The sequence below is a fragment of the Hippopotamus amphibius genome, chromosome 9 (genome assembly GCF_030028045.1).
Source record: "Hippopotamus amphibius kiboko isolate mHipAmp2 chromosome 9, mHipAmp2.hap2, whole genome shotgun sequence".
NCBI classification, from domain to species: domain Eukaryota; kingdom Metazoa; phylum Chordata; class Mammalia; order Artiodactyla; family Hippopotamidae; genus Hippopotamus; species Hippopotamus amphibius.
The window spans coordinates 50,001,936-50,014,907 of NC_080194.1; the positions used below are offsets into that span (position 1 = coordinate 50,001,936).

The 12,972-nt window shown below is 39.1% G+C and overlaps 1 protein-coding gene across 12 annotated transcripts in view; it reads right to left on the reverse strand.

Annotated features, from left to right (window-relative positions):
• Window positions 1-454: 454 nt before the first annotated feature.
• Window positions 455-12,972, reverse strand: part of YAP1 (Yes1 associated transcriptional regulator) — a 112,439-nt gene continuing 99,921 nt past the window's right edge. For all 12 annotated transcript variants that reach the window (XM_057748253.1, XM_057748251.1, XM_057748247.1 and 9 more), the window contains 3 exons: window positions 8,186-8,316; window positions 3,941-4,053; window positions 455-2,194 (listed from right to left, as the gene is read on the reverse strand). In XM_057748253.1, coding sequence (XP_057604236.1) covers window positions 1,956-2,194; window positions 3,941-4,053; window positions 8,186-8,316 — 483 coding nt within the window. In that variant the 3' untranslated portion in view covers window positions 455-1,955. The remainder of the gene's footprint in view (window positions 2,195-3,940; window positions 4,054-8,185; window positions 8,317-12,972) is intronic.

The window sequence follows — 12,972 nt, forward strand, 5'->3', positions numbered from 1 at the left end:
TGTATTCCCAAGCTGAGGTTTTTCATAGCAGTTTTAGTCAGGAAAAGAGATCTGATGTCTTATAAACCCTTGAAAATAAGGGCTTATTCTAGAAACGTTGAAAGACCCTTAATCACAGAGGTGCTAGCTGATACCACTATAATTCACAACCAAATGTTACTTCATAGCTTATATTGAAGGTTTGATTCATGCTCATTTCGTTCCTTTAAAAATACTCTTTGGGAAACATTATTACTCCTTGTAGACACATACTCTAGTTATATCTCTTCCAGTAAAAATAAAAGTATAATCATGATTATCTCTATTTCTTTGCTAAATTCAACTACCAATATACATTAATCTGATCACTTTACCAGCTAACTCATGACCTTACAGTATTCTATATACTATCCAGGGTCACTCTCATCATATAGAAGTAGGAGCAAGTCTTATAAGTAAAAACAATTCTGTAGGCAATATTTCAATGTAGTCTTTAATGTGTTCATTACAAAAGAGACCTAAAGTACTAGAATTTACTTCCAAAACTAAGGTAAAGGTAAACTTTCAAAGTGAAAGGAAGGTAAACCACTATATAAAGCTTAGTTCTGTCACGTTCATTAGGAATCTAACTCAGTGATTTCCCATCAAGACTTAAAATTAGTCTGAGGGACTAACCAGGGGATAGTAAAGCCATTTCTTGTTTGCTTCTTTTAAATTCATCACATAATATCCATTGTGTGCCCAGAGGGCATACAGGACTCCTCTAGGCACTACCCATAATAACAGCCCTTTCTAGAACACTAAATTACCACCAACATTTGCAGACTGCCCCAACCAGATTTAAACTATCTGTGAAATATAAACTACTAGTCATGTATTCTAAATGCATACATTCAAAGCTACTGTTTAAAATAAATTGGAAAGTAGGGAAAACTTAAAAAAAAAAAAAAAAGATACATTCTGCTATCACACTATCATAAACATTATAAGTGTGTGTGTGGGTATATATACAGAGAGAGCAGATTACCAAGATTTAAACAAGATGGTAAAAAAAAAAACCAGGACATGTAGATTTACCAAAGGAACTACAATAACTGTCCCAAGCTACAAGTATAAACAGATTCACTACATGGTAATTTGCCTAGGTTCTGAGGGGAAAAAAAACAAAAAAGGAAAAAAACCCAAAAAAACAAAAAAGGAAAAAACCCCAAAACAACAATAAAAACCCCAACCAAGAAACAAACAAAACAAAAACAAACAAAAAACAAAACAAAAACCCCCCACAATAAAACCCATCAAAACCTATACTAGAGTATGTGGCAATAATTAATATATTTCTATGGAAATTATCTCAAGCCATATAAGCTCCTAAAATAAAATCAAGGTCACTATGTGACTAATGATAGCACTAGGAGGGAAAAAAACACTGAAAGTAAAACAGTCTTCAGCCTTGGTTTCAGCTATCGCTTCAAATCAGCGTAAGTACTTAATATCAAATACAACATTTTTGGCTTGTTAGACCAGTAAGTCATGTTTTTCCACTGGCCAAAGGCAGCTGAAGAAACAATTGCTTGAACAAACTAAATGCTGTGACATGAAGCATTTGACTTCCAAGTCTGAGTATTTAGTTAAAATTACTGGTGAATGTCTAACCGGGCAAAAGGAATGGCATCCATCATCCAAACAGGCTCACTTCCCCCAGCCCCCAAAACAAACAGTAGTTATAATAGCAAAAGAAACAAAAAAAGTTTTCTTTTTTGATTCTTTAGAGCCAACTATGGAAGAGGTCAGCAATATATTAACAGCAGCAACGGACAAGGAAGAGCAAAAGAGTGGATGAAAGAATCTTGCTGGACGTTTGTTCATCTTTTTCTGTATTAGCCAGAAGATTGCAACTGGCTTATTTGGAAATTTCAGGTATATGTCTTATTTCCTTAGATCCTTCACAGATTTAGAATTCAGTCTACCTGAGGGCTCTATAACCATGTAAGAAAGCTTTCTTTATCTAGCTTGGTGGCGGCCAAAACAGACTCCATGTCATTAAGGATGTCAGAACTCAAAGCTTCTTGAAGACTCGGCATCAACTCCTCTCCTTCTATGTTCATTCCATCTCCCTCCAGTGTTCCAAGGTCCACATTTGTCCCAGGAATGGCTTCAAGATAGTCTGGGAAACGGTTCTGCTGTGAGGGTAAGGTGCTTTGGTTGATAGTGTCACCTAGATGAAACAGAAAGAGAGAAAGACAACAGGTCCTTTTTGAAAAGCTAACATCAGAGCTGTATCATGTGGGTATACATAAATGCACAGAGAAGAAATGCATTCCTCACTGACCTCTTCCACTGATGCCCACAGTTTACATTAGGCCAAACAACCCACAGACAGCAAAGTAACAACACCAAGTTTCCTTCTGCTTTAACATTTGTTCAGATACTGAACAAGCTGGATTGCTTACTACTATGTGCTGATCACCGAAGGGGGCCCCGAAAAAAAAATTCCTTGAAAAATTATATATAGCAAGAGAGAAAGAACAAATATGACATGAGAGCACCACTATTTGACTCTCTTCCAGGTAGGCACCACCATACTAAGATAAAATATAAAAACGAACGGTATAGACCTGTCTTTCTTTTAAGTACACATTGGGAAACAGAATAAAATAAAAGGACTGCATGAAATGCTACTCCATTCTTCAGAGATTCACATTCACAACGGTAAAAACAAGCCTCCCCAAAGCTGCTGGATAAGTAAGTCTTCCTAGCTTTGCTTCTAGGTCTCCCAAACTTACCTGGCCAAGAAACCTTTTTTTCCCCAGGACAATGTTAACATTCCTTAACACTTCAATGGAACATACTTTCAGAAAAACTAATATAAACCATTAAGTGTTATAAAGCTTTAGAAAGAAAAGAGAAATGGGGGACAGAGGAGTAAGGAAAGGTGTTACAGATGAGATGGGTTTGAAGCAACTCCTATGGATGATTTAAAATCGAGGGACTTCCCTAGTGGTCCAGTGGGAAAGACTCTGCGCTACCAATGCAGGGGGCCTGAGTTCCATCCCTAGTTGGGGAACTAGATCCTACATGCATGCCACAACTAAGAGTCCGCATGGTGCAACTAAGGAGTCCACATGCCGCAACTAAAAGATCCTGCATGTTGCAACTAAGACCCGGCACAGCCAAAATAATTACATAAAATTAAAAAAAATAAAAAATAAAAAAAAGATTTAGATGAAGAGAGGGTGGTGTGGATTCCCAGAAGTATCAAAGCCATGAGCTGGATGAGCACAGGCACAGAAGACTTGCCAAACACTTTCAGAAGTTCTCAGCTAAAGAATGAGCTAGCTGGAGAACCATTTCCCCACCAATTCGCGCCCTCTGACAGATGCCAAGTCCAGGGTCAGTGGGTAAAAGCCACGGGAGAAAGGGTTCTATAATTACCTCTGTGAGGCAGGTATTTCTTAGATTCTGCAAGATCCCTGCAACTATTCTAGCAATGAAGCAGGTAAGCCCCACCACCTAGCCTTTCCTACCTGATTTCCTAAGCCCCATACCACCTAAGTTGGACCAAAGACATTCACAACAAAGAGGAAAGCAGACAGTGAATCACATATAGTAAGAGCATATAAATCACATGTAGAGATCTCTCTCCAAAATTAAGAATTCAAATCCATATAACGGAGACCCCTAACAGGGTCCTCAACTGTCTTTCCAATTAAGTCAATGATTTAAATGCTAAAATAAGTCATGTCAAATAGAGCTGAGATATCCATGACATTTAAAAACTGGGAAAAGACTTAATTACAAGATGCCATTAAAAAAAACAAAGCACACTCAATTTGAAAGTTATAGGATCTTAATTGGATTTCTTCTGAATAATCTTTGCTCACAATAGTTTACTTAGACCTGGTAATACAATGACTATATCTGACTGAAAGCTATATTACCAAGAGGAATAAAGAATACCAACCTGTATCCATTTCATCAACACTGTTCAAGAAGTCGTCTGGGGTCCGAGGGACACTGTAGCTGCTCATGCTTAGTCCGCTGTCTGTGCTCTCATCTCGAGAGTGATAGGTGCCACTACAAAGAATGAGAGTTAAGGACCAACACAAAAAATTTAAGAAATGATTTCAAGGTAAAAATATAAACACCAGCTGAGTACCAACATGATTGTCAAAGAGGATTAGTGAAAATTCCTGCCCTAGAGCACTGAAACAAGCACCCTCCTTCAGGGCCCATACCTAGTGCTATGAAGTGAAATAGACAAGTTAATCCTAATTGAGACTGGCAACTTTAGGGGGCCAAAATTTCTCCTAAGGTTCTGGGCTTCGTGGCAATAATGGGAAAAAAAGATGCATCCATTTTTCCTAGGTGACAGAAAATTCGCTGTGTAGGTAGGTATTTTCTCTCTAATACCATTTGAATCTGGGGGCTCCACATAGCTCATTTGTTTCAAGGTCTCAATTCCTCAAGTGGCAGTGGTCACAGGCATAGGTCAAAACACAACCTTCAGGTGGGTGGTGAGACAGGCCTGCACTAGAGTCATGCTACATTTCTAGCTCTCATGCAAAGAGTTTAAGCCAGAAAAATCAACCCAAAATAAAGAACCAGAATTTCTTTTTGGACTGGGCCAAAACAGATGAGTCACTGCCAGTAAGAACAGAACCCCCTGCTTCTGTTGCGGAAAGGGGGGGAACCCCAAATAACCACCTCAGCATGAGACAGGAGTCCTGAGAGTTCCAGTTGAAGGAAAGATTAAAAACAAAAAACAAAAAAACTACAAGACTCATTCATACCTTGAGAAAAACAGAAAAATATGAGCCAAGACAGATTTTTACTTTAGGCTAAATGAAAAGTACCACAGATTTACATACAAGCATGGTTAAAATCCTTAGAACATTAATTTCATAAATAGAACATTTTCTTCCTAACCTAGTAGCACCTAGACATCAGGTGGCATCAACTGTAAAATTGGGGGTTCTACTAATTCTAGAAAATCTTACAGCAAAGTATAAAATATAGGCCATTGTTATTCTTTATGGTCTCTGACTACAGTGTGAACTCTAACTTTCCCCACAGCTTGGACATTTAAACAGCTGTTTAGCTTACACAGAAGTTAAACAAAAAAATAACTAAGCTTTAAAAACAAGCTTTAACAGTTGTTCAAGGTTGAAAGCTCAGTCCCCTAAATTTCCTTCCTAAATTACTCAATGCACTTGCCTTGCTCTCCCTCCCCTTCACTCTGTATATTGCAACCACTAGTTTAATGCTTCTGTCAGATTTTGGCAAGATTCAAAAAGCCTCACACAGATCCAAGAAAACCCAAATTTGCCTCTGAGACCATTTGTATACAATGCAGCCACTCTGGAGAAGGTCTCAGGATGTGGTTTGTTTTTATTTTGCCTGTCTTGATCTGGGACAAGGGCCTGGTCCTAGTCAGCACTCCATTCCCACTGCTAAGCACCGGGCACATATCAAGACACTCAAGACTGTTACAGAATAGCTGAATTTACACAGTTGTTCATAGTTCTTTCCAAGCCTCAGGGGAAGCACGTGGGCATTCCTGAGGACAGAGTTCACAAGGCCATTTTTCTGATTAGGAACTGCTCCCTACAGCACCCCACAGCCTGCAGCCCCTCACCTCCCTTCAATAAACATTCACTGAGCACCTGCTACTGTGTGCTAGGGATTAGACTAGGCTGAGGATACAGAGATTAACAGCAACCACAACAACCAACTACAACTGATGCTTTCTGAGAGGCTCACAACTTCAGGGAGGGAGGTGAACAAATACATTAATGAACCACATACAAGGGCTACATGAGCAAAGTGCTTTCAGAGCAAAGAAGAAAGCTTGAAAAGCACAGGGGAGAGGCTTCAGGCATGGGAACATTGGGGCTGGCCTTGCATGATCTCAGAGTAAACAGCAGATGGGGGGTGCTCCACACCACTAAGAGTCAACTCCATGGAAAGTTAGGGGAACAAGTGTTTAGAGCTTAAGGAATATTTATAAATGGAATAACAGGCAGTGGGGAAACCATCAAGAGTTTCTGAAAAGAAAAAGGTTACAGGACTTCCCTGGTGGTGCAGTGGTTAAGAATCCGCCTGCCAATGCAGGGGACATAGGTTTGATCCCTGCTCCAGGAAGATCCCACGTGACTTGGAGCAACTAAGCCTGTGTGCCACAACTATTGAGCCGATGGGCCATAACTACTGAAGCCCACCCACCTAGAGCCCGTGCTCCCCAACAAGAAAAGCCACACAGCAATGAGGAGCCTGCACACCACAACGAAGAGCAGCCCCTGCTCTCCACAACTAGAGAAAGCCCGTGTGCAGCAACGAAGGCCCCAACCAATAAATAATTAAAAAAAAAAGAAAAAAAAGAATCTGCCTGCTAATGCAGGTGACGTGGCTTCGAGCCCTGGTCCAGGAAGATCCCACATGCTGCGGAGCAACTAAGCCCGTGAGCCACAACTACTGAAGCCCACGTGCCTGGAGCCTGTGCTCTGCAACTAGTGAAGCCACCACACTGAGAAGCCGGTGCACTGCAACAAAGACTAGCCCCCACTCGCTCGCCACAACTAGAGAAAGTCCTCATGTAGCAAGGAAGACCCAACACAGCCAAATGAAAGAGAGAAAGAGAGAGTGAAAGGAAGGAAGGAAGGAAGGAAGGAAGGAAGGAAGGAAAGAAGGAAAGAAGGAAAGAAGGAAAGAAAGAAAAAGAAAGAAAAGAAAGAAAAGAAAGAAAGAAAAAGAAAGAAAGAAAAAGAAAAAGAAAGAAAGAAAAGGAAAGATGTTATAGTTAGATGAATGTTTTTAGAAACTAGGGGTACTACACAGAGTAGACACGAGATTCTGCCCTGAGACTAACATTGGTAATGTTCCACTATGAGATTTTTACCAGAAAACAGAATCTTAAACTGTAACTCAGCTCTTATCAAAAGTTTTAAGAAAAAATCTGCATAAATGACTATCAGGAGGATATGCAGTCTATCCACTTTTTTCCTAAATGGTCTTATTTTATCCCTGGATCAATACAGGCCTTCAATCAGATGGGTACTGGAATTGTATTGATCTGAAATTTCCTTTGTGGAAAAAAAAAAGTTCTACAGCTATGACCCTTCCTAATTAACCTCAGTTTTTAAGCTTAGAACTACAATCTTATATAAATACACTCAATTTTTGGCAGAACTTTAACCTGTTTGTGTCAGAAGAGTAAATACAAACTTAAATACATTTTAGATGGCCTTTGAGACCAAACCTACCAATTATCAGCACTAACCTTAAGACAGAGCAAACGATGGAAAATTCTGTTGTACTAAATACTTTGGTATGACAAGATATTTTGTTTTTCTTAGGATCAGGATGTTTTCAATTCAATTGGTGAGAATTGAAAGGGTAGCATTATAGCCTTCCTAAAACAAAATACCTTTATAAATATTTTAAAAAGTACATGGTTTAAAACCAGTTAAAAAAAAAAAAAGCAAAGACCAGAAAGTAGTTGTTCCTTGTTTTAAAAACTGTAACTTTAAATATTTGACAATCTAGAAGAAAGAAATGTAGTCAAATCTTAATTTTAAATTGCTTTCTAGGCAAAGAATATGTTGTCTCGGCTTGCAGTTTTTGATACAGCACTACCTACAACAACATCTTTGCAATATTTCTGAAGCCCAAGATTTGTGGTAACTTACTAAAAATCATCCTTAAACTATGTTATTTTTGAATACTATTTAATATTAATGCATTATTTGAAAGAGGCACAACCTTACTTTTTATCTCCTTGATGTATCGCCCTTAAGAACATGAGCCTTTACAGTGCTCCTGCAGTGAAACCTCTCAGGTTGAACACTTATGTGGAAAATTCCTTCCAATGATCCTCACAATGCAGCCCTAAGCAGGTTTAAGATGCAGTTCATTTGCTTTCATAGAAAGGCATTCACATGTTCCGTCACGATTCTGCAAGTAACTGTTATTCAACAGTATAGGCACAAGCGAACACGTGACTGTGAATAAGTATCCCCTCTACAAGTCTGAACAGCTCGTTTCCTCTCACAAGAGCCAGCTTTTAATCCTCAAGTTTTATTGTACTAGCCATTTATGGAGAGATTCATTTACAGCTATGGTTCTTGGCCCACACAGATGTTCAAACAAGGAGAATCACCTTAAAGCTCTGATCTTTTTCAGCTGTTGGCCAGCAGCAACTCTTACTAACCTGTTAAGAAAGGGATCTGAGCTATTGGTCGTCATTGTTCTCAATTCCTGAGACATCCCAGGAGAAGATACTGGATTTTGAGTCCCACCATCCTGCTCCAGTGTTGGTAACTGGCTACGCAGAGCTAATTCCTAGAAAAAAATTAACACAAACAGACAGAATCAACCTACTGATTAACAAATTTATCATTAGGTTTAAAGTAATAACCTTGTACATATAAGGTTGACTGATGTATTAACATCTAAAAGTTGAGCTTCCCAGTTAGAAGGACCAAGTTCTTTTATCCATTTCAAGTGATTGAACATTAAATTATATAAATTGAAAGTTTATCTAGTCTTATTAACCCCAAAACATACACACTTAACTAGTTAGTTTCCTTTTGTTTTTTTCCCTATTCTGGCAGACACTCCTAAATCCCGCCTTTGGGGCAGGATGGTAAGTCTGATCTTTAAAAAGAGAATTCTTCTTAAAGTTTATTTTTACTCACCAGCCCTCCTATGGTTTTATATGTCTGGCACCAGTAATAAAAATAAAGTCAAAAGAACAAAATTTGGTGATTTACCAAGACACCAACATTCCTCACTTGTGCCCCTGCATTGTTTTACACTTTGGTATCAAGTGACTCATTCTGACTTCAGGTTTTTCAATCTTGAGCTATCTTCCGGGGCATCCAACAATTTCTCAGCAAGATTATACCTGGAAACTGAGCAAAAGCTATGGGCCATTACTACCCTGATCGTTTCAGAAGGCCTGCCTCAACTTGCTTCCAAATATTCCAGGCCTCAGCTTTATATTTGCCTGGGCCTTCAAGGCTAGTTGGCTGCACTCTGGCCAACTTCTACACCTTCATTACCACCCTGTTCTTTTCCTCACCTCTTCATCCATTCACTGTTCCCTGCCCTAAAGGATTTCCACTGTGCCTCTCAAGCTCTTATAAGCATCAGCTTTCTCTCCCTTGACAGTTTCGGTTTGACCTGAAATACAGCTTGTCATCACAAAGGATACTACGCCACCCCCTGCAGCCTTCCCAAGCCAAGCATGCTCACTGAGGCACATACCATCTCCAGTACCCTCACTCCCAGTCACCGCTGGGTCCAGAGGCAGTAGAGATATTCTCTGAGCTCTGCACCACCACTTCTAGACTATGCAACAACCACTTCTTTTTACTCAGGTTTCTGCCTTCTAGATATACCATTTTTTAAATGGGTTTCTTAACCAGAGGATCATGACAGAATGCAGAGGGTCTGTGAACTTGGACGGAGAAAAAAAAATTACATCTTTATTTTTGTTAAGCTATAACTGAAATTTAGCATTTTCTTCAATTATAAACACAGGCAACAAAGTAGTATTTACTATACCTTTGACTTTCTGGCTTTTCATCAATAGAAAACATTTAAAATATCATGCTCTAAGTTGCTGCAAATATTTTAAAATACCATTTATGTTCACTATTTCAATATTACAGTAGTTATAAGACATGCCGCTGTTTCTTATTACTTATACATCATGTAGATGACTCACTCAATATGACAGCTCCTTGAATTCCTGGAACCCAATGATCTTCATCCCCACCTGCCTCAATCACCCACTTGTAAGCCAAGACCTTGCTATTTAAAACCAAACCTACCTCTACCATCTTTACTCATGTTTGGGACAATGATCAGGGTTTCACTTCATTGCAACTACATCCATCTCCCGGGAACTGTTAACATCCATGCACAAAATCTATACAGTAATCTAATGGTGAAATTCTTGGATCTCTAAATTGCAATGATACCGAGCACTTCACCACTGTATTTCAATCATTAACCCCCTCTGGTCACACCCTGAGCTAGTTTAGAAATTTCTTTCCCAGAAATCTTACATGTACTCATCCCACTTTCTGGGACTGTATTTTTTCTTTCCACCCAGTTCCTTCTACCTCCTACTATTCCAGTCTATTGGCTTTCCTTCCCTACAAGTTTAAACTCAGGGCTGACCATTTTAAATCCATGAGTAGCTTTCAGATTCCTGATACACATATAATCTTACTTTAACAGAGCAAATTCCAACCACGAATCAATACTAAAAACATGCTTGCTTCATTTGTATACTGAGACTGCTAAGAAATGCTAGAGAAAAATCATAAAACTATCCAGACTGTTATAAATTGTCTTTGGCCTTGGCTGGGTCCTTAGTACCACTCGTCGTTTTTTGTTTTTCCTTGGGTCCTTGGTTACTTCTTTCTCACATTCTCATCATCACCACTCCAAATATGGCGCACTCTCTCAAGTCCCTGTTCACTCGAGTGCTTTTCCTTTTTCAAGCTCTGCCATTTAAATAAGAACACTGAAGTCATCAGTCTGTGGTTTTCTGGATCCTCCTGTCATCCCTTCCTGCTCCCCCAAAGCCATCTTCATTCATACTCACCTTTATAACTTCTCTTATAGTCTCAGAAAATGGACACCCCCTGCTGCCTCCTGTTCTAGGTCAACCCACACTCCTAGCAGCTTCTGGGGATCCATTTTATTTGTTTTATCTTCTTTGACCCCCACTCCCCTATTTTCACCTTACAAAGTGAGAAGTGACTTCAAAACAAAGAAAGTGCACTCCCTGCAGGTCTGTAAATATGACATGTTTTCTCTTGGTACCATGTCTTTTCATATACTCTTCTCTTGACTAGAACACTTTTCTTTCTTATTATTTAAGACCCAGTTACCTTCTCTAGGTAATTCTCCAGAATGATCCCATCTCCATCTTCGGACTGGATTAGATTAGACAGAGTGACATTATGTCTTTAACACCCTGAGCATATGTATGTAACATGACCTTAAACACTTATCACATGATACTGTAATCATTTCATTATTTCGTCTCAGTCCCTTAAGGGCACAACATGAATAAATGAATGACTGTTTTGGAGCACAAGATAAAAGCTTCTAAATACTTTGAAGAATTTATGTTGCCATTAAAATATGAGGATGTTAAAAGCAATATTTTTTTTTTTTATTATTTTTTTGGGGGTACACCAAGTTCAATCATCTGTTTTTATAAAAAGCAATATATTTTAAAATGAATAAAATGATAGGCTCTGGATGAGGCTGATGCCTAGGGAGGCATGCTCATGTTTCTATATACCTAGTTTCGAATGCTTTGCATCACAAAGCAAGTAAGTCATTACTGAAATAACTTAATAAATTGGCTATAATTTTCATATTGCCTTTTTTTTTTTTTTTTTACATAGTTTTAATTAATTAATTAATTTACTGGCTGCGTTGGGTCGGTCTTCATTGCTGCACACGGGCTTTCTCTAGTTGCAGCGAGCAGGGGCTACTCTTCATCATGGTGCGCGGGCTCCTCGTTGCCATGGATTCTCTTGTTGCAGAGCACGGGCTCTAGGCGCGTGGGCTTCAATAGCTGCGGCACATGGGCTCAAGAGTTGTGCTCACGGGCTCTAGAGCGCAGGCTCAATAGTTGTGGCACACGGACATAGCTGCTCCGTGGCATGTGGGATCTTCCCGGAGCAGGGATTGAACCCACGTCTCCTGCATTGGCAGGCAGATTCTTAACCACTGTGCCACCTAGGAAGTCCTCATATTGCTTTTTACAACTTTTATGTTACCCTTTTTGATGGTTTCCACTTTTTCAAGGTTTTATGAAGTTAAAGCTAATTGTCATGTGCACAATCTCCATGTTTTTACTACTTTGAATTCTGCCACATTGCTTGTTTGAAGCTGTCAGATTTTTACTTTTTGCTGCCTTTAACAACTGAATTTCTATTTTCAGCAGATACTAAAGAACCAACTATCCACATTTACAAAGAAAGGTAATTTAGAGATATGAATAAGACAGCCAATCTTTACAAGTTGCCTAAAAGAAGATATCCAACCCCCTGAAAGGCTATGGAAATACTTCTCATCAAATCTATATTTGAGCCAGGACTAAAGAGTAATTAACCTAGGGATTCACGTAAACTGAACTTGAAAGGAACAAGGGGGAAAAAAATGCCACTTCGTTTACCGGTGGTGGTGGTGATGGTAGCACAGTGTTAGCATTATCAACCAAATAGTGAGGAAGATGCATGAAAACAAACCTAATGTGATAAGGCCGATGACACAAATAACATATACATAGATTACAGAACCCATACACCAGGTATGAATATTCAGCTCAGGTTTGAAACTTCTAGTTACAGGAAAAACAAACAAAACCCCAAAACTAACCAAGCAGGGTTGATTAGAAGTAATTTTTGAACTTTTATTGAGGTATAATCGATATATAATAACTTACACATATATTATCCAAAACTGGGTATATTCTTAAATAGCTCAGTATTTGCTAAAGACAAAATTAACTAAAGCCGACTTGGTAGCCCCCTCCCAAGGTATTAATTAATATTTTCATCTGCTGTGAACATAACTTATTTCACTGGGTTCAATAAGGAAGATGAAACATTTTCATTGGTATTCTAAAGAAACTGTCAAAAACCGGGGAGGAAAACCATATGTATTTATTGAGGAAAACAGGCCAACTTCTGCCCTTCTTAACATATATCAATAAGTTTGGAGTTCAACTGAATATGAAAACAATAACGTCCACTTCCACATGCACACACACACGCACATGCACACACACACCCATGCAGAGATGTGGAAATCTGCATAAGTGTCCCACTCCGTGCTTTCTCTAGTCAGATTTTGAAGGAAAATGAACGTGGAGTCAGAGCTAATGAAATAGTTCCTCCCTAAGCTGTCCTGCTGCCAGAGAGGAACAGTGAAATCATGGGTCTTCATCGTTAGTAAGCTTTA